The 23,182-nt window shown below is 38.7% G+C and overlaps 2 protein-coding genes across 5 annotated transcripts in view; one reads left to right on the top strand and one right to left on the bottom strand.

Annotated features, from left to right (window-relative positions):
* Positions 1 to 18,777, bottom strand: part of kcnd2 (potassium voltage-gated channel, Shal-related subfamily, member 2) — a 37,541-nt gene extending 18,764 nt beyond the window's left edge. For all 4 annotated transcript variants that reach the window (XM_055231789.1, XM_055231790.1, XM_033989816.2 and 1 more), the window contains exon 1: positions 17,666 to 18,777. In XM_055231789.1, coding sequence (XP_055087764.1) covers positions 17,666 to 18,777 — 1,112 coding nt within the window. The remainder of the gene's footprint in view (positions 1 to 17,665) is intronic.
* eps8a (epidermal growth factor receptor pathway substrate 8a) overlaps positions 1 to 23,182 on the top strand; it is a 180,889-nt gene that overhangs the window by 26,760 nt on the left and 130,947 nt on the right. The window lies entirely within an intron of this gene.

Genomic DNA, 23,182 nt, shown 5'->3' with positions numbered 1-23,182 from the left:
AAATAATATATATATATATTTTTTTAAGCAGAAAGCTGGAGCCTTTTTTCTTACCTGTATTTTTTTATACAGAGGAATATCAGTCTGGTCACCATGCCCTCCATTGCATCTCGAGCAAGAACCAAGCATGTTTTTTTGGTTATTTCAGTGTTGCATGTAAAACAAAGGAGCTTATCATTTTGAATAATATGACCTCAGATCAACAGTTTATTGCTTCGCTCATCGACTCCGCAGAAATACAGAATGTTTTTCAGTTTTTCCCTTATATCCCTGGCTAATCCATTGTCAATCACTCCCACCTGAACCTGAGGAGATGCACCAGTGACCAGACTCAACTCACATCTTTGTTAAGTATTGAAGAAGTGTCTATTCTGGATCTCAAAAACTTTTTTTTCCCCTAAAACACAAACAAATGCTTTCCTACTGATAGGGATGACCCAAATCAGACCTCCTTGGACCAGACCAGTTACAGAGTTTTCAGCTACGTTCATTATAATTCCATGTTTGGAGCTTGTCACTACCGGCATCACACTTGTGAGACAGTATTAATGTCTGAAGTATATCTTGAGCTGGGTTTCACATTTTGGCCATCACAGATTAAAAAGAAAAAAAAAAAAAGAAAAAAAAATCTTTTCATTATGGGGAAAAGGTGTGAAAACCCAAAAATAGCTGTACATATTTTGCTGTTAAGAAATAAAGATCAATATAATTTGATGGTGTCTGATGTACTGTGGGACCTCTGCAAATCTCTATTTACGGTAAAGGTGTTGTATATATACACACACACACACACACACACACCCCCACACACATATATATATGTAGGGGTGGGGGGGTGTGTGTGTGTGGGGGTGTGTGTGTGTGTGTGTGTGTGTATATATATATATATATATATATATATATATATATACACACACACAGTATGTATGTCACCTTATACATGTGCAACAGCTGATTATGCTGATGACATTTTACACATGTATTTTTTCTAAGACTGAAATTGCGTGACCTGGGAGTGCGATTTGCCCTGTATGCCTCCTGGCACTGAACTGTGTCTTAAAGGAGCCTACATCGATTGAAGCAGAAGAAAAATCAAGATGGAGAGACTCAGGGCTGCAGCTGTAGATTAATGCGTGTGCAGTGAACACTCTGCAGCACATCGCCTCTTTATCACAACTGAAGTCAGCCAATGACAGCCTCAGCCTCATCAGCCCGCTAATAAGAATGGAGGAGATTAGCATTTGGTCTCTTAACCTGTCAGCTCACTATCACATCATCTAGTCCCCATATACTACAGCACATGCAGGCCATCAGCGGGAATCTGGGCTTAGAGATTGTGCTTTCATGGATCTCGGCACAATTTTCCATATTTCACACGCTATGCAATTTCTACCTCTACAAACTTACATAGCACCTTGAAGATTGTCATCTATAAACATTTATACTGCATTTCTCAAGTGGGCAGACAATTTTTTCTTACACTTTCACACAGTGTCAATGAGGAAGACATGCAGACTCAACAAAACTAAGGCCAGTAAAAGATTTCCATTTCCAACCTTCTTTCTGAGACACAAAGCAACCCATATGTAAAGTATTTTTTTTCTGTGCACTGGTATTTTTTTTATATTTTTTTAGCACCAATACAATCAATAGTACAGTCAATAATCCCTCATTCATCCAGGACTGGTCCATGGTATAAAAGGTTTCAGAGGTAGTCATCTGGACACTGTTTTAGAAATCAATACAATAAAACATTCTTTCAAATAATTGCCTTCAATACCTCATTTATTTACGAACTGTGAAATAATTGTTTTGTATAAAGATAAATTATGCTATAGCAATTCCTGCAAGTTGATAGTTCAGAGATGGATCATTAATATTTAGTGTGAGAGTGTGTTATTTTCTGCAGGCCAATAAAAAGGGTAGTGTGTTGCCTATGACTTGGGACGAAGAGGCTCCATCCTGCTCCCGAGTTCTGTATTAGAGCCTGATGTGCTCTGGATCTCACTAATAAGCCGTCATCAGTGTCCGGGAGCCGAGCAACGACGAAAAACACTGTCCCCTCCCTCTGCTGCCGTGACGACCACTGCTTGCACCACGCACCGCAGCAAATTGAGTTTGATGATATCCGACTGAAGGAATGAGCGAGGAGATTGGTGTGACGGCAAAGGAGGTATGGATTTCCCCAGTGGATTGAAGGGGCCATAGTCACACATTAGGGTCTGAGGAAGTTGGTTTATATAATAATCCTTTGGCATTAAGACACATTATCAGGGCCATACATCGTCATTGCCACAAAATTACCAAATCTGCCGTGTGTATGGCAAACTTTTCTACCTGACTGAGAACATTTTTCTTTGTGTTAGAGGAAAAATTTACTGTCTACTAACTTGGTTACTTTTTATGTCTATAAAACAAAACCCATGTGTTTATGGCCAGTTTAATTGCTCACCCACATCCTTTCTGGTCTTTTCTACTTATTTTCAATCCCACAACATTAAATTACAGCAGTTCTCATTTCAGGGTTAGGCCTAGCGCTCATTTTTTAAACAAACTTTGCTTTGGGAGGTAGGGACTAAAAGTACAGAGGAACTCATTTTAAACCCAAACTTGAATGAAAATATGACAAAGTGCATAGTCATATTAACATAGTAAATGTTATATATAGATTCTGTGGTGGAGCATATGTGTAATACGATGATTTGATAACACGATGAAACTTTCTCGCTCATTACTTCTCTGCAGCTGCAAGAGTTTTATCGACTGCACTCAAACATTAAACACTCTGACAACAGCGAGCGCTGATTGATTTTAAACCTGCCACGGTCCACAAAACTTCTACCCAAAACTTTCCCCTTTTTAAGGCTTTGCAGCATTATTTATTCATAAAGTAAAAGTCCTAAAGTACGAAGGACCTGGCAGCTCAGAAAATAACCCATAGCACATACTGTATTTTGAAAGAAGAGGCTCTCCCTGGAAAAGGAAGCCCACATGCTTGGGGCCATGAGGCAAAGAAGAAGAAGGTAAGAAAATTTGCTGGAAGGAGACTCAGAAGAATTGCCCCACTACAAAGAGATGGACTGGTTTTATCTTGCAAATGTAACTCACTGTGGTCATGCTTTAAATATTATCTTCCCAGACCTCACAGCAACTCTTCTACCTTAGTTGTGCATAATAATAACTCACTGCATTTATACCTGTGTCAAACACCTTTGGCAACAAATTCTATAGCAAATCAATATCAAAATCCACAGCACATATTTAAAAGAAAAAAAATGCAAAAGGAGTTCTTTCAAGACAGTTTAGTATCTTTTGTCCAATTTACATGAAGCTATCCATCAAAAGCAGCCTCTGAACCTGGCGGCTTTAGTTCAGTGTTTTATTGCGCTGCAGTCTTGTTCTCCTCCCCTGCACAAGTCTTTAAATGTTGTGATTTCTCTACGGGTTTGTCTCTGTGAGGGGATGAGGTGATGTTGAGGAGCAGATTAGCGCGTCATACCCAGAGAAAGCGATCACTGTCATTGATCGGTGCCGATCGAACAGTCCCAAAGTGCTGATGCAGCTTCTAAAGTGTTTCTGTTCCCGCTTAAGGAGTCCTGAGTCATGTGACTGCTCCTTTAATCTATCATACACAAACAGACTGATGCAGTACAACAGCTAATCAATACAAATATCAGCGCATCAGCATATACAGGAAGAAGTGACAACCATAAATCTAACATATATCTGCTCCTTCATTAGAATTCACTTTGTATGCTATGGATCCATACGCCAGGCTAGGAAATTAAAATCCATTTACTTAATACGACCATTCACAGCCAAATTGTGTGACTCCTGACCGGCTCATTAACCCAGGCCTCGAGAACAAAGCAGATCATTACCATAAGTAGAATAGAAAGCAGATGTGTGTATGAATGTTAGCAGATCATCTATGGCTGCTGTCACCTTTTATCTATTTATAAAAAATAACAGGTGACATTGTTGAAAAGGTAATGGTTCATAAAATTGAGGCTTGTTATTTTATGTTCTGAACCCAATCTCTTTGCAAACTACATAGTTTTCTTGAAGTTAGATGAAAGTGCAGAATGTCTTATGGGATGCTCGGTCCTCCATGTCTGAATTACTTTACTGAAAGCTGTATTATGAATGAATGTGTTTTTTAGAGTTATATTTAATGATGATACAAGTTGAGAAAATAAATTACCCACAATGCATTTCTCCTGGAGTATGCTCAAAGCTTCCGAGTTTTCAGTGAGACTGTCTTCGCTGCTGCCATGTCAGTATTCCAAACTGATTGTGAGTTTGGCTCACACTGAGTCGGCCCTGGAGTATGAGTGAGCAGTGACCTTTGACCCTCATTAGTGTTGTAACAAATTTTTATACATATATATATATATATATATATATATATATATATATATATATATATATATATATATATATATATATATATACTGTTTCGTATCCTCTTTGTCTTTAATCTTTATGTATATGGCGTTGTTCCAGGTTTTGAGAGGCACATACATCATTCTAAACAGAAGCAATTGTATTTTGGATTAGAAAATATTTGTAATTTTAAATTTGATTAACTGTTCATTAACTGTTCGGCCCTACTACATTGGGTGGTTGTGCAGGGAAAGCACCACTGCAGCCCCTTGAAGCCTCTTAAACCACATAAAGAATTATCAGATAGAAAATCAGTGATTCCAACACTTTGGTGTAGTGTGAATGGAGAAACAGCTGTAATATTTACTTTCTAATGAGCCTTTTATGTGAGCAGAGGGGGAGAGGGACCTAGCAGTCATTAGCTCAAACAAGATTATAATGCAAGATTATAATGTTCACTGCCACTAGTGGGTGCTACTCCTCAGTCACATGTATTTCAGATTTTATTTTTAATTTTTTACAGTCAAAAACATTATTCATTATTTCATTTACATATCAATGTTGTTATTTGAGACTTGCTGACAAAAGAAAAGAATACATAATTTTTCATAGTTTCTGAGGCTGCTGATGGTCGTAAACGTGAGAAAACTAACTGGGGGTTTGTGGGTGAACACGCTCAGATCCATCAGCTCATTGGATTGTGCAGCAGAAGCAGGGGAAATAAAAAGGCAAATAAAAGGCAGGAGTTATTATTGCAGGTGCCTGGTTGAGAGAAGCTTATTTCCACAGTTTGAGAGTTTAGATCTCAGAGGGCTGATGCACGATGCATTCAATTGGAAATGGTATTTTACAGCAAGTGCCACATCTTTCTGACAAAGCTTTTAATTTGAAATAGTAAACCCACCAATTTGCTGTTACTATAAACCTTACGTTTTACTACTCCTTGTCACTAAGCTTGTTTTCCATTTTGATCCTTGCTACCATTCTCTCCATCCCCCATGCCCCCCAAGTTAGGCGTGAAAACATAATGAGCTTGTGAAGCTGATAAATCAAACATCCAGATGCGATCACTGTGGAAACCAGGTTTATATATAGAGATATATTTTACACATGTGGACAAGATATGCAGATAATATAGTTTATGGTAGAATGCTGTTAAAATGAAGCAAAAATAAAAAATAAATAAATTGTGACATATGAAATACTCCTGCTGGGACAACTGAGACTTCATGTGTTTAGCCCCTGTAGGAAAGTGATCAAGGCAAATAAAAAGCATAGTTTGTCTGGTTTCTTTGCTGTTTTATTTGGCTCGACATTTTGGGGTGAAGACCAAAATGGAGTGTGTTCTGCCATGGTTAAAATTGAGAAATAAGGTCATTGCTAGCTTGTTAACTGGCTAATCATGATAAATTGCATTCTCACAAGCCCTTCCACTTCATGCCATGGGTTCACTGATGAGCTTCCTCCCAGTGACAAGGTGATTCAAGGTGCTTATGTATGTGTTTATAGTGATTAGTGATAAAATGGCTCATACCCTCATCATCAATTTTTAGAATCATGCCACGTTGACCAGAACTGTTTTTTGAGTGCAGTGTAATGAGAACGTGTTTGTGAGCCATGGAGCGATTATGTCATAGCTTTATGGATGTCTTAATCACAGGTCACTGGCCCCAGCAGTGGGGGTCACCTTGACGATGGTCTCCCAGCAGCACCATCTGGTTGCTGCGGAGGTATGGTAGTATGTTTCACAGCCCGTAGCTCCGCACTTTCACGCATCCATACACTTAACTACGTGCCACACAACACACTGACCCTTAAGTTAACCCTTAACACCAAATTGGTCAAAGGTCATAGATCAAGAAAAAAACAACAACAAGAATACCACAAGTAATCCCTGGAATCCATCTGGCACAACCCATAAAAGGATGAAGAGGACATAAGGTACACTTTCAGTTTGTTCTGGTACCGATATGCCTTGGAGATCATCATCAGAACTGTTATTTTAAATGGCGGAGTGCATTTCAGTGCTTCGGGCATGGTAGCTCCAGGTTCTATGTGATGTTTTCATGTTTTCATAATAAATACAACCTAAATTGCACCTGAATTGTCCTGATCATAAAGCAAATCTCAGCAGTTCACAAAAGTATGCTTAGTAATTCAGAGTTTAAAATTTTTTATTTAGAATCTTTTTAAGAGTTTACAATGTTCTTTGGACTACAGACAGAAACTAGCTTCGGCTATAATCTGGTGCAAAGCATCTGTTAATGTTTTTTTTGCACACTATCCCTTCAAATAAACTAATAAACTAAACTTTTTTTTTTTTTTTTTTGTAAAGGCATATGTCCTTCCTGCACCTGTCAGCAGCCCTTCACATTGTTCCAAGAGGCACAGTTGTTGTTTGTCTCATTTTGTTTTTATATTCAGGGGAAATGTTGCTGTGTTCAGGGTCTTAATAAATAGTTTTTGCAAATCGTTATTCAAATGTTTTATCAAAATTATGAAAATCTCCACATATAAGAACATTCGTTTTACATCACTTTTCTCAGAAACTACATAATTTAAAAATATAATTCTTTGTTTTTACACTCTTCAGGTCCCAATCAGCCTAAATAACAAAGAAAAAATAATAAAGCGTGTCAATGCAAGAGCTTGGGTCTTAGGAGGTTAAAAACATCACACTTCACATTTCCACATTTAAAATTCCTCAAATATCATATAAAAAATGACCATATCCTCATAGCTAGATCCACCCATAATGAAACAAAGGAAACAAAGGTATAAACTTGAAAAGAGATGATGACTAGTTAATAAGTGTCAGCAGCCTGAGAAGTAAATCCTCCACCTCTTTGATTTATGGGGGTCGCTTGAAATTCTGTCATTGTGCATTGAGCGATAATACATGTATGAATACACAAATCAGACCACAAAAACTGCTTAAAAACTGCTTGAAAAACAAGCTACATGCCACGCCAAATCAGTTCTGCATGAAAACAACAGTGAATCACATACATCCAGAGTGAGCACTTATGTCAACAGTGACTTGAGCAGCAAAAAAATAAAGTGGAGAAAAATTGATTACGCGTCAGAGTGCGTAACAGGTCGTGAGTCAATATGACATTGTGTGGACATGTGTGGGCCGCTGATGTGTGGAGGGCGTGCTGCTGCATTCTCACTCCAGGTCATTAAAACCAAACATTATCCTATGGGGCGACATCTGCATTATAAACAATTTAGCTCTAAACATAACACATTTAACTACTTTAGTGAAGTAACTTATTTGGCATTATTTATATCACATTATATATCTTTAGTTTATTTAGTGAAACTAATTCCGTAAAAGATTAAATTAAGATTAAATTGTTTGAACAATTATTATAGATCCTTATTTAAACTTAAGATGTGTTGTATATAGTGCACTCACTGCAGATCATGTTTTATCAGTTTTGATTAGCCTGTTTACTGGTCAGTGCATTGAATAAAACAGCCACATGTTGTATTTTGTTCAACTTAACTTACACTAATCACCTTCATAATGAAACAACTGTGTCTTTTTGCCATTCTAATAGAAGTAAATCTTCACGCGCAATAAAGAACAGAGCAGCTACAAACATCATATTTCTCTCTCCATCTGTTTGTCCCGACTTAAAATTACAATTTTCATAGCCATAAAAATATTTTGTTTGGAAAATAAGTGTTGTCCTAACGAGTCCTAGAGTTGTAAAGAGAAAGAGAGACAGGAGTCTCTGGATGCCTGAGGCAGGAGAAGTGTAGTTACCATCAGTCCAAGACTCAGTGACTTGAATATACTTAACACTACAGGTTAGTATTGGCCATTAAAGCCTGACTATACTTCTACACAAGGAGGGTTAAATAGGATCTAAGAAGGCCAACGTGGAAGCAAGCTGACCGACATAATGAGAAGTGTATAGCATACTGCTTCTGTGAAGTGAGTTGACCAAGGGCAAATTCAGGAGCAGTTGGATGACGTCATGGCCACAGAGAAATGTCAACCATGAACTGAAGGTGTCCTTGCTCCAACTATACAGGGGACACAAAATTCCACAACATATTTCACAATGAAAACCTTCTACTTTGGTCTTATTCACCTTCACTATATGTTCCACTCCTCATGTCGTTCTGACCCCCCTCTGCTCCTCTGCCCCTGTTCCCAGGAGCTGTCCTCATCGGGGTATTTGGCGGTCACAGGAAGAGGACATGGCACGTCTCATTGTGTATTTATCTTCATGATAATGTTTTCACAAGGTGACTGTCAGCACCAAGCGCCTGATAACATCCACTAATCTACTCTCAGGAACTGTTCTTCTCACAACAAGAAACAAACAAGAAAGAGTTTGTATCAGACATGTGCTGAAAGGATGAATGGACCTGCGTAGCATTGATTAGCTGACCTAACTGACCCTGCTGGAATAAAAAATCATTACAACATTGTCTTAACTATATTATGTCTATTTTAACACCAATGTGCAATAGTTGTGGAGTTACTGTGACTTATTTTGTTTGTGAATGAAGAATGGAAGCTTATGTTTTGCCACATTTATGGGATTTAAACAGTGTGTTGTTAATGCATTTTGTTTTCACAACCCCAAACCTGAAAACAAGTATCTGATTTACAAACCTTATGTTATCAATATTGAAATTCGGCCGACTACATTTCAGATGGAGTGGGATCAAAGAAACCAACCAGAGATTACTGTGTCTAGATTCTAAAGTAACTGATGGCCAATAAGCTCTAACGCTATTTTTTGGCTGATATGTTGGATAATAGGATAATTTTCCTATCATAGTTTTATGTCATTTCAATTTACTACAAACTCACCCATAGCCCCTTTTACCAGAAACTTTTAAGAGAGCTGTGTAGTCACTTTTTATGCAGCTATTTCTTCGCGTTAAAGTGTTCAAATAAAGCTGTATATGTATTCGTTAGGCTGCAGGTCGGCCAAAACTAAATACACTGGTCTGTGCAGGAGATTTAAGGCTGGTAGACGCTATGCTAAAAAACATATACTGGCTAAAACAAGCTGACGACACAAGAAAACAAAACCTCACCAAATAAACACAAACCATGTCTTCACTGCAAACAGACAAGATTTAAAAATTAAAAGGAATACTATAAGCATACATCAGGATTATTTATAGTCACACTGATATGGAATAATAAAAATATTAGAAGAAAATATCATGCAACATAATTCCGTGAACAGTAGCATTTGACCATTTACGTGTCAAATGTTGATAATACATTTTTTCAGAATCTTTTCAAAAATATTTATATCTAAAATATTCCTTTTGCTTCCATACACTTAGACAGTGATAAATGCCTGACTGTGTGCGCGGCGGTTTGTTTTTCATTGTTACTCCAGGTCCCACATCGATCCCTGAATCGTAATGTACTGAACTGATCCATGTGCTGCAGGAGGTACATTGATTGTTTCTACGGCAACAAAGAACGCAGTGATGTGAAGAGTGCAGGTTTGATTCCCACAACGACTCTACATGTTTGTGGTCATGTCATAATCAACCAGGGCTTGTTTTTTTTTTTTTTTTAATTCAGAGGGGTAATTGAGAATAATTATGATGTGCATGGGTTTAATGGGCCCCTGCTGGAAAATAAGTAATTTAGGGACGATATGTGTGTGAATTCAGTGGGTATGTTCACATGCACACAAAAAATCTGATCATTATCTGATTTCTGGAGTTATCAGATCATTGAAAAGTCATGTTAATAGTTACATCTGATGAGACTTGTGAGTAATCAGATTTCGTTCTGATTGTTCACAACTGTGCAGATTTTGACAAGGAGAATTATGCAAAAAGGGCAAATCAATGTGGCAAAAACAAAAATGAAACAGGAAATATTAAAGATTGAATTAGTTTTCTGAAGCAATTATAGTATTCTATTAAAATACACCAACATGTAATCGTGCATTTAAAGGATTCTAATGGAAGTCTTTAACACGGCAACCGCAAAATGACCATGAATGTGATCAGAAAGAAATCAAATTATATATCTGTTTAAATGTCATTTTAATAGTCTTATAACTGAAAAAAATCACATATTAATCCAAAGTCACTGTGATAATATAATGCGGCTTCATTAATATAGGTATAACATAGCAATAAAATGCCACTAACCAGGTCAACCAGAGATTTGTTATTGGCCCTGAGTACAAGGAACTACAAAGTAAATTAGCAGTTAGTAAAGAGAAGTCTGTCACTGGAGTGTGTCATTACATAGTTAAAGCACAGGTCGGACCTTGGCTCATTAGCCCCGAAACCTCTTAACCTCTTTGCAGAGTCAGGACAACTTTAACTTTAACTCCCTCTCCACATGCCACTATGCAGGAATTTGTACAAAATGTTTGCTACAGAATGCTCGCAAGTAAAAATGCTTGTTCAAAAATTCCTTTCTGGGAACAGTGTGTGAATTATGTTCATCAAACGCTTCACAAATGGAAAATAAAAATAAAAGTAAGAAATTACTTTCTTTGCGAACTGGGCAAGAACATATGTCTTTAATGCAGGTCTATTAAGAGTGAAGCGCCATTATGTCCCAGTGTTCTATAGAAACAAGGTGATTTTCTCCTCTCTGCTGCTCACCTGCTGTAATTACCCCCAGGACAAACACATTATATAACGCAACTGTGTGAAATAATGACCCACACACAGGGAGGAACTGTCCCGCCTTTCAACTGCAACCAAGAGGAATGCATTAGGATGCTATTAGTCTACAAATATTTAAATAACCCTTTATGAAGCAGGCCTCATAGATTACATGATTAGCTACATTAGAGCTTAGCCTATCCTTACACAGTGTTGGTGTGCTAAACTGAGCCATAGAAAGTAGTTTCTGTTTGTTTGCGATGTTTGTTCAGAAGCATCTTAATCCGAATGAAGCTCAAAATACAAAATCAGCTGCTGCTGATGCTCTCCTTTGTCTTGACTGTTGGACAGAAGGACAAAGCTGAACCAGAGAAGCATTGAGTTTATCCTCCAGAATTCAACAACTTGAACTTAAATAATAATAATTTTATATAGTGCTTTAGCCTCCTGAGACCTGGCGTCCTCATATGTGGACAACACGTTTTTTGGTTTGTCTAGGCCACAGTGCAAATTATTAGATGAAGAATAACAGCATACAATAACAGCAACAATGTAAATATATTATATATATTCATTTTTAACAGTTTAGAATTTTTAGAATATTTTATTTACTTTTTTTTGTTTTTCTTCCTGCTCCTGTCAACAGCTCTTCACATGAGACACATTGTTCCAAGAGGCAAAATTGTTGTTTCTCATTTTGTTTTTAGATTCAGGACAAATGTTGCTGTTTTCAGGGTCTTAATAAATAGTTTTTGCAAATCATTATTTAAATGTTTTATCAAAATGAGTAAAATGTCCACATATGAGGACATTTGATTTGTATAATTTTTTCTCAGAAACTACATAATGTAAAAAGATAATTCTTTGTATTTAGACCCAGTCAGCCCAAATAACAAAGAGAAATTAATAAAGCCTGTCATGCAAGAGCTCGGGTCTCAGGAGGTTAAAACAAACTCAAAGATGCTTAAATCCCACCCGCATCACTACACAGAGTTTGTACAAAGCTTGGTGAAAGGGACAGATTAAACCTGCGCTGACCTGTGATCAGTGCGTCACTCTATGTGGCGGTACCCGTCTGACGCAGTGCCAGCTGCACAGCAGGAGTCGGATGTTGGTTTAATGCTGCCCTGGATGTTGTTGAAACACCTGATCCAGGTTAGCACTGCTCCTGTTTCACGGCTGAACACACCAAAGAGAAACTGCCCCAGACGCAGAAAATAGCCAAAGTGCAACCAAATGACTTAAAGAGACACAAGGCACATCACTGAACAGACATCAGTAAATGTATAAAAAATGTACAATGTATAAAATTCTGCATGGTCTGATTTAGTTTAACATTTGCGATTATTTTTCACAATATAAATGAACTCTCACACAAATGATTAGAGTTAAACCAGAATTTCCAGGTGCAGTACATGTACATTTAGGTACCTGATGAACCCGTACACACACGTTTAACATTCCATGTACGCTGCAAGCTTACAATTTACAATAACTAATAAGGCCTGAATAACTGTAGTGCAACAACTCCCCTGAAAATAGGTTCACAGCTTTTCTGCTAATTAGTGCGGGCGCTACTGGGAACTGTCTATGGTACTGAAACGCAATAAAACAACACTTATTTTTATTTGGGGAGTTTTTTCAACACTGAAGAACAGACATTGTCAAATACTGTATACCTGAAGTTATTGGTTATGAGGTAACCCAAATGTTCAGATGAGGTGTACTTTACAATGTTAGTTAAGTCCTACATGATGTATAGCAACAACATGGCCTGGATTGTACTGACACACACACACACACACACACCCACACACCCCCCCCCCCCCCCCACACACACACACACACACACACAAGCAGGTTAATTTCATATCTAAAGAAACAAAAACTATAAAAAGATATACAAAAATCCCCTTTTTGCACTGTATTGCAGAACGAAAGCCAAACAGTGGCACCATAGCAGGCTTGTTTAATATCAGACCTAACAAGTTTAGGGCGAATTGGCAGGCCGTCACCATAGCAACTAATTGACCCTTGGACCTGATTATTGTCTGAGACGGAGCTGCTGAGGCTCAGTGGTGTACAGTGAGCTTGTGCTTTGGACATAGCCACATCTCCTAGTACTTTTTAGTTTATCATTATCATTCAAATTGACCGTAAAAGACTTAACAAAATATAGTAATAATTTTTTGCCACTTTGCTGCCAGCCAAACAGAAGTACAAACACAATGTATGGTAATATTTGGCAGGTCTAGTTTGGCATCAGATTTATCGCTGTTCCACCATCTGCATATTAGCACCAAATGTGATTCCTGAGCACTTAATGAAAATACATTTGTGTAGGTTGGAAAGTTGTACTGGTATAATAAAGTAAACATTAAGAAGGCTGCGCTGTTGTCACAAGATTATCATTACTAATTATTAACAGTACTTTTTACTGTACATTTCTGAAAATCTACTAACTACCCAAGCACAAATAAAGGTCTAGTGGTTCAGTTTAACTTGTAATAATAACACAGATTTGAAGTATTCACTGTATTGGTGACCAGTCTATGGTCCTCAATCGACCCTCAGCTTTGTCTGTGTTTTTATATGTGGCCCTTAATGAGAAAAGTTTTGACACCCCTGCTCTAAACACAGGGTGTAGTAAAATGCTATTGATTTTTGTTGGCATCACAAAGCGCAGAAATGAACTTGAAGGTGCAAACCCTAGGTGCTAAATTTTCATTTCAAAACCCATGGATAAGAAAGCAAAATAAGACAATACAGAATCGTCACACGTCTTATCCTGCAGAAATTAAAGTAATCTGTTTAGATAACAGCCATTTCTTGACACTTAAATGTAACAAGCAGTGTAAGCAAGCTACAAACAGGAGGAAGAAAGAGAAAGACCATTTATTTTTTTATATTAAACAATTCCCTTAAGAACTAAGTCATCTTACTACAATTAGGGACAGTCATAAAAATGGATGCAACAAGTAATTGTGTACTTATAATTTTTGTAACCAGGATATGCAAAAGTGATCATTAAAAAGTCTGTGTTACATTACATTATTAGATTATAAAATAACCTTCAACTTCTTAAACAGACAAGACAGCTTGTAAGAAATCCTAAAAGTCCTAAAAGTTGCCACAATGTAAAGTACAATTACATTATTATTAATTGGTACTATGAATTAACAATTTGAATTATTAGTTCCAAATATATTACATTCTTGTAGTACCATGCACAAAAGAGTACTGTTGGGGAATAGGAGAAAGTTCATATGTCAGATATTATGGGGGGTCCTGTCAGGTGGGCTGGGCAAATATGACTCAGACATCTTTGTCAATGATTAGCTAGTTTTTTTTCTTTTTTGTTTTTTTTTAAATTGTGAAATATTTTTTGTGTTAAATAGTTAATGAAATAAATACTGAAAGCCAGAGACCGATCACTATGAATGAAAAAAGTCTGTGATTTCTTTTTGTCATATTGACCCTGTAATAATTGTCTCTCTCTTTAGCCTCAATGTGTTTGAGACTCACTGAGTCACATTGTGTAACACGTGTGTAACACGTGTGTCTCACGTGTTGGAGGGGTGTTCTTGTCGACACCTTTCATGTGTTCCTTATGTTGCAGTCCAGGTGTGGAGCAGCACAGACTCCCAGTGCAGGGTGTGGCAGGGCGGGGATCACGTGTGCGGCAGGTGCAGACAGGTGCAGATAGATGATCCCCTCACGGTCCACTGAGCTAAGATCAGGTCACACGTCCTGCACCAGAAACCTGAGCTGCTCTGGCAGCAACAGGAGGCCCAGGTTTTCAGGGGGACAGGGTCTTAAGGTGGGGGTCTAACATCTGTTGACAGCATGTTATGAGGACACAATGGGACGTTAAAAATGCATTGTGTGTGGTCAGGAAAGAAAAGCACCTGCTGGGAGTACAAAGACAGGAGCTGACCTTAATGGTATGTTTTCTTATATGCATGAAGTAATTAAGAATAAATGTAGAATAACTCACTAGCTACTATAACTATCAGTTACAGTAAAATTCACAAACTGTTCAATTATAACCTATACTGAAATTATTTATAAAACAATCCAAACAAAAAACAGCTGATTCCTTGTTGAAGTGAAGTTAAGAATGAACAAGTAGTGATTGTAAATATTAAAGGATTTCTTAAGTAGAAACCTGACACGAGTGGTTTAACACGAGTGCTGCTGTCCTTGCCATCACAAACCAGGTTATTCTTACAAGTGATAAAAGAAAATGATTTTAAAATATCCCAGATTAAATAATATTAAATCAAAACTAGAATCTGCATATGGATATTTCAGGGGTACATGCATTTTCATTGCGTAACATTTTGAGAGCTTTGGTTTATAGTCCTTTTTAGCACTCATGTATTTGAATAGAGAATGTGAGCACTATATTTATTCCAAAAGCTCAGTGTTGAACAGGGTTCCCACAAAGAACCTGACAACATAAAGCCATCCATATTTGTGTCACATTATCAAACCCTGGAGCTCATAGTCTTACGTTGTGCTGATGCTGCTGATCTATGTCCCACAATGCTTTGCTTCCAGACTAATACAAAGAGAAGAGCAGAAACTCCCAACGCAGACTCTGATCTCCAAGGAGAATTTATCTTTAAATAACAGGCAGTCTGTTTCCTGGAGCTGAATGTGTGCGTGTGTGCAGCTGTGTGTTTATCAGCTGTCATTGATATTCACAGCCTGCTCTGATCAATGCACGCACACTCCGGCACACTTCATTCATTTCTAAAGACGAGATCAACCAACCTACAGGAGGAAAAGAGCGGCACAAAAGGGAAAACAGATCCTCTAAAGACTGGATTACATAAAAGTGGTTGTATTTTCAATCTAAAGTAAAGTATAAAGTTTTCTTTGAGAGATTTTTTTCTCTTCACAGCCAATGTTTGGGCCATGTTTTAACTGATTCCTTACAGCCTTTACAGTGGTAGAAAGAAAACAGCTCAACAACACAACTAATGCCTGCAGTCTTCCTTTGGACTGATGTTCCAGATTAAAACAAGTTATGCTTCAATTATATTATCTAGTTGAAGCAAAACCTTAGGACAGCTGTGTCTGTAGCATCAAACTGATTTACCAGGAGGCTGTTTCTACTTGATCCTTTCCATTTGCTAAAGCTTTGGTAATGCTTGTTAAGCTTTTTACTGTTTTAACCACAACACTATTGCCACTTAAGTACACACAGAGCCAAATTAGCTGCTGCTGTAGCATTGCGAGGTATAAATGTTTGTGGGTAATACAAATATATGAGAATGAAGTGGAAATGAGTTTTTGAAGCAAGCTAATCAAAGGTTAATTTAGGTTAATTAGTAGAGTGTGTTTAATGTGTGGCATTTCTCCAACTCTTGCCGCCTCAGAGACAGTGTGAGTGTTAGTCCCTCCTTCTTGCGCTCACTCTCACACTTTGTACAATCGCTCAAAATGTGTGAATCTACTAATAACGAGTGCTTTTCCACTTTTCCTAAATGTCTTCCTGCAATCACAGCCCCATTAAAATGCCCATTTTCAAATTAAACACTAGTAACATCTGGGGGGATGTGATTTTGCCCGCAGATACCATCTTTTCCACTTGGTTGCCCCTGTAGGTGGCTTCATTACAAAAAGAAACACTAAGGCGAGCATATGAGCGTGAGAGCTGTTAGCCTGCTAATGAATTAATTAAATTTGAGTCATCTAATAGAAACAACCAACCCACAGAGGCATAAGGGTACTACGTTTGTGTCTAAATTTACATTAAATAAAATATGTCTATGATCGGTTATTATTGGTTTTGAACTTCTCTTTGCATTGATTGTATTTATCCACATAAACACAATATGAAGTTATATATAGTGTGTGCTTATGTGTGTGTGTGGTACTTGTTTGGAGTGTCTGATTTCAGTTGCAGCAGACAGCTCTGTCACACATGTATTATTAAGTCACATGACCTACTGCTGCCAATGGGCACAGGTCAGACACAGACTGATTACACTCCTGTAACTAGAACTTTTCCTCTAACAGACTGCCCATAATTACGCTTCTCTAATCAATTAGATATAGATAAATGTTCTTGGCTCACTCAGCCTTTTCTATGTTGACATAAAACTGAACAATTCAGTGCAAGTACGTAGCCAAAAATAAAGTGTAAATAAGGAGAAAAACGTTAACTTGAATTACGTAAATAAAATCTTGCTAAATTATTGTTTAATTGTATACAGTACTTAATATTATGAAAACATTCTGGTAGTTCAATTTGGACAAATTTAGGTAAAAAACAACTTAGTTTTTCTGTAACTGTTTAGCACTATGGACAGAGGAAAACATGGAATTAAAAAATATTACCAAAAGTAACATGCCACAGAGCACATGTACATAACACACTACTTCATAATAACTGATCAGTTATAGCACAAACAAAATATAGTTAAGTATACTCAATGCTACTATATTTTTAAATATTTAGCTTGATGTGGCAGTGAAGTTTTCCAGATTCTGTTCTGAGAACAGACTTGGGTAAAAGCGTAACTTCAGCTTCAGCACCATGGACAGGGGCAGGTATAAAGAGCATTTAAAAACATTACCAACAGGTAAGAGCCACTCAAACAAGCCCCTCACACACAGACACGCGCACGCACGCGCCAGGACTCACCCTAGGGTCGTCATGGTGACGATGGTGTACCAGAAAGCCGCGGGGATGCTGGTAAACTTGCTGCCGCTGGAGCCCTTCTCCGCATAAAACATGACAGTGGCGAAGATGATGATGGCCATAGTGAGAGAAAAGAGCAGGAAGCCCAATTCTGAGGCACAACTCTTAAGTGTATAACCCAAGATGCGCAGACCCGCCGAGTGCCGCGAGAATTTAAAAATCCGGAACACCCTGAAGACACGCAGGGTGACAAAGGCGCCACTTACGTCCTCATTGTCCGTCATGACAAGGCCAATGTAATAGGGCATGATGGCCACCACGTCAATAATACTCATCACGCTTTTGACAAACTTGTAGCGGCTGGGTGCGGCCATCAGACGCAGCAGGTACTCCACAGTAAAGATCATGACGCACGCGGTGTCCAGGCAGAAGAAAGCCAGCTCATAGCGCTCACCGCAGGACACAACCTTTACGCGGTTGGGCATTGTCCCGCACGGGACAGTCTCCACCACGTTGGCCAGCACTGACACTGCGATGAAGAAGCCTGTAACATAGTAGAAGACTAGAGCCATTGTGCTTGTGTGTGGGTTCTCAAAGGCGCGCCACATAGTCTCCCTAAAAGACATATCCGCGGAGATGAGATCGTTGGCTTGGTCCGACTCCTCATCGTCCTGTATGCGCTCCTGGTTCTCCCGCCGCCGGTCCTTGTAGTCCTCATAGCAGCAATCCCCAATAATCTCCGGGATGATGCCAAAAAAGGAAAGCTCCTCGTCGTACGCCGATATACATTCTTGGCGCGCGTAGTGCAGTTTTCCTGTGCGATAGAAGTTTAGAATGTGGCGAAAAATATCTGGATCGCGGTCAAAAAAGTACTCATTTGTCTCTTCGTGGAAAAAAAAGTCCCGCTCAGAGCTGCCCAGCAGCGTGTCCGGGTAGCGCTCTAGAGTATCGCTCCAAGTTTGAAACTTAGTGCCACTTACATTAAGAATGATAAGTCCGTCCTGTCCCCGCTGCCTTTCTTTCGGGGGTATGGGCATGGGCGCGTTGGCCACCGGCATCCAGCCGATGGCCGCTGCCCGCGCGAAGGGCAGCCACGCTGCTACTCCCGCTGACATGGTACTAGAGCTGAGGGTCACTCAAAGCACCCGAGAGACGAGCAGACATCCAGAGGAAAGCCACGAGCCCTCTGCTCATTCACTTTAGAGAACACTCAAAATGCATAACATACATTCCTTTATAAAAACTTTATACGCTTTCTTCTTTTCCTGGGTCAGCAACAAGTCCAGTAAGTGTTAGGACGAGCTCAGGATCCAAAGCCGGACACAGTGGAAATGCCGGGCGGACATGCTGCTTTCGGTGGCTGTCTCTCTCTTCTACGCGCTGTTCCTCGGTGGTCACAACAGGGACGTGACCAAGAACCACAGAGCTGCAGAGACCGCAGAAGGAGTCTGCCGTTCCGTAGTCACACAGGTGATGCTCCTTGCAGAGCGGAAGCCCGCGCTGCTGCCTGTATCACTACTCTGTTACTCTCTCTCCCTCTCCATCACTCGCTCTCTTTGGGGGCGTGTCGATGCTGCAGTCTTGTTGTTCTCTTCTTGACGCGCATAACTCCAAACCTGTTGTCATATGTTTAATATTTGTCTGCTCTGCAGAAAATCAATGAAAAACAAACAACTAAAACAAAGTCAACATCTTTTCCAAAAGCATAAATCGTTGCAAACAACAGCGGCGGCCGCGCACCGGTCAAATCATTATCACTCAGTGTCTCTCTAAACTCTGAGTCTGAATGAAGCAGCAACAACTGCATACAGTGAGTGACCCGTCACCTCTGATGCCCCGCGTAAATCCTGACACTGGGTACCTTTAGGGATCGTCTAGATTTGCTGTAACTCTTCTGCGTTTTAATCAGTCACCTCTTTATAGGACTATTTAATATTTTAAAAATAAACATATTTTAAGGCTGTGAAAGCAAAGCTTAAACCCATTTACCTGTGTGATAAAGGCACTGGAAGCACAACATGTTAAACTGAATGTTTCATCACCAGTGTTCTACACTTCACAGATAAGTGAGTATGAGCAGCATGTCACTAAACAGGCTTCCAAATGTATGTTCTTGTTTGAATGACGACAGCAGCACAGAGCCTTAGGCATGTGTAGTTCTCCATCAAAAGCTGCACATCACTCACAATGAAGTGTAAGGTCCAGACAGGAGGTCTCACTCTGCTCCTAAATCATGGCACAAAAGGAAACCTGAGGAGTTGAGATCAATAAAATCTGTGTGTGCATCTGTGTTTTTCATACACAGCACCTGAATATAAATCTGCCCACACAGGCACTACACTGCGAACTAATTCAAGTCAATGCATCGGATCATTAATACTTACTGTGGGCTTTTTTAGCGCCACATCAGTCTCTCCAGGAAATTAACATGTGTCAGTCTAATGCATCTTAACATAAAGGTGTGTGCTGTGAGCAGCCAATACTGGAGATTGGTGGCTCCCCTGTCGAAATAGGAGGGACTGTGTAACCCTTAATGTACCCTGTTTAAGACATAATACTGTAACAATTCAGTGCCTACATGTTTGATTCATTTTTCTGTGGATTTTATTCTCCTCCACTGAGCCAGCTGGACTAAAAGTTAAAAAGTTTGCTCTGAATGAATAGGGATAAGAGTGTACTTCTTCTACATATTCAATCACGTGTTACAGACAGACATGGTCCAAAAACCTGACTCCAGAACCTTCAACTCTCACAAAGGGTTAGGGTTAGGGTCACTAGGCTAATAATTCAAAATCAGAGTGTATTTTTTTGTCTTAACAGCAACATATAATATTAAACACAGAAAAATACAAGTGCTTCAGTAAACTGCCCAGACCTCTTAACATAACTCTCCAGTAGTTGAATCATTATTTGAACCACCTTGCACTCTGAGGACTTCAGGGGAACATGGGGAACAGTTTTCTTGAAGATGTGAGACAGGCCTCTACTTTGACTATGTTTAAATCCAGGCTCAAAACGGTTCTGTTTAGCTGTGGATATGACTGAAAGGTTTTTATTCTGCACTCTTTTCTTTAATGTAAATTTGTAGCCGAACAGCACTGTTATATTTTTTTATACGTCTACACTAGTCTTTGTTTTTTAGATTTTGTTATGCTGTTTTGTTAAATTATGTAGCTATGACTTCAAATTGACCCCAGCACTTTAGACAATCCATATCTCAGTTCCGGCTCAAAGTTTAGCAGTGTACATTTGGTTTTACCCTCCCAGACCCAAGACCAGGTTGTGGCCTGCAGCTCTGACACCTCATGCTGGTTTGTGTCTCTTATTTTCTCAGCCCATGTGTCTGTAGCTTAGTCATTCCTCCTCCGCTCCTCTCTTTCAGACAGCCTGTGTTTAGAACTATGGCCAAAAGCATGTTTTTAGACAGCTTTTGTCTGGCTGAGCTTACAGAGATAGCACACAGATAGATGAGTGGGAAGTGTCAAAATGTACTAATACAGTTACAAGTGACAGTTGTGAATGTTTGTAGTTTGCAGTTTACATATACATCTCCAAACAAGATATTGCCATTTTATATTTTTGATCTCCATCTCTAGTCTAATTATGTAAATCAACTATGCAACAAATGTGCATGGGTTAAAGGCAAGTAATTATACAACCTTTGGGGATTCTCAGATTATTATTCACATTGCTACAGCTTATTTGTATCCCTCTTAAAGTTAGAACTGCCTTTTTTACTGCATAAAAGTGCAGATACACCTGGTCAAATATTACTTCAACACAAGTAAAAGTAGCCCAGTTAAATTATTACTTAAGTTAAAGTACTGACACATTTTCTGCAGAATTGACTTAAATTTGCTTTGCAAATTACAACTTTGCAGCTTCAAAACATATTAAAATACGGTATAGGCTACTTCTATTGTATTTTGGTGTCATCCTGATCTATCCTACTCCAGTCTGCATAACTAGTATCAATTTGAAGTAACCACATACCAAAATGTGCATGTCCTTTTGCCTGGGAACTTGTTGTTATGACTCTCTAAACTTACTAAGCAACTTAGGTGAGAGGTCAATTTGATGTATTTTATTTTACATAAAAAAAACATTTCAAAGTCACAATAAAGGACAAAAGAGTGCTGTCAGAGGGAGGATGCTCTTCATATTAGCATTTTATAACACTAGATAAAGCAGGAGAAAGTAGTCTAGGTTAAAGACACTAACTCCCATATAAGTGTTGACCAGCAGAAAATGTATTTCTTCATATATTTGCAATGGCATCTTTCTGCATAGTTAATCGTCCATATAGATGAGAAAAGGTGACATTTAAAAGCACTTTGCACTAGTGTACAGCTTAAATAAAATACTGGGAGCAGCATTACCATTTGTGATGGAGATCTTGTCATCATAATAAGTAATTATTTTTGTATGTTGAGTTTCTTTTAAGTGATAGATGTGAGCGGAAACATGAGAGAGTAACTGTCTCATTATCCATGTGTGTGACTGTGTGTAGGTGTCTTTTCATGAGGACAAAATATTCAAAGTGCACTATGTAGCTTTTCTGGAAGGAAGGCTTGCCATCTTTTTCTCTCCATGATGCCAATGCTTTGCTCTATAGAATGTCATTTAACTTTTCTATCTCCACGGAGATGGAATCTAATGCCAACAAGCCAGGTTAAAGATTAGATTTGTGGAGAGAAAACCCCCGCTCACAATAAGAATGCATATTTTTCCATGTATTCTTTAGGCAACAGGCCACCTGTAATTGAATAATTGCATGATAGATAAGTTTAATGCGTAACAATGGATAATTACATGTCCATGGGGACAGCGTGTGGTGGACCACCATCACAAAAGTGCACTTTTAAGTTGGTGGGAGTATAAGGGATGAGAAACAAGGACAGAAAACACACACACACACACACAAAAAAAAAAAAACATGAACAAGGAGAGTATATACTGTACATAGAATTGTGTCTCAGTGCTGTCACTATAGGGCAGAAAAAGTGGTCTCTACAAATGAATCATATCATTAACATACTCATTAAAGCAGGATTGACCTTTTCCATAATATAGTGCAAGCATTTGAAGCTGAGAACGAGCACCCTCTTATCTGAGTCGCTGAGGCATCTCTAACACCAGCTGCACTGTGGACATTGTTATTACGATTGTTAATTTCTCAAATTTGTATTATTTTTTCTGCTTATTCCAATTTGTGTCATGTGTTGAGTTAGGTTAACCTGCATGTCCCGTACTTACTGCCTCATTCAAAGTGATTTTATCACGATAATAATTCATATTTTCGAGCTTATTTTTTTGTGCCAGTGCAAAATTTGAAATTTTTTTTGAATAAAACAGGGAAAAAAAGTACAGTGATTGGTGCAATACGAGGTAGAGAAGTTCTCAGTGCATTTGCTTATTTGAACAGCCAGAATCAGCGGGCTGTCAGGAACAACTGTTGCTCAGCTGAAAACTCCTCAAACTGTTGGTGGATGTGTCAGGTGAAAAACCCAATGGTAAATA

The sequence above is a fragment of the Periophthalmus magnuspinnatus genome, chromosome 23 (genome assembly GCF_009829125.3).
Source record: "Periophthalmus magnuspinnatus isolate fPerMag1 chromosome 23, fPerMag1.2.pri, whole genome shotgun sequence".
NCBI lineage: Eukaryota > Metazoa > Chordata > Actinopteri > Gobiiformes > Gobiidae > Periophthalmus > Periophthalmus magnuspinnatus.
This window is presented reverse-complemented; position numbering and strand designations above follow the sequence as displayed.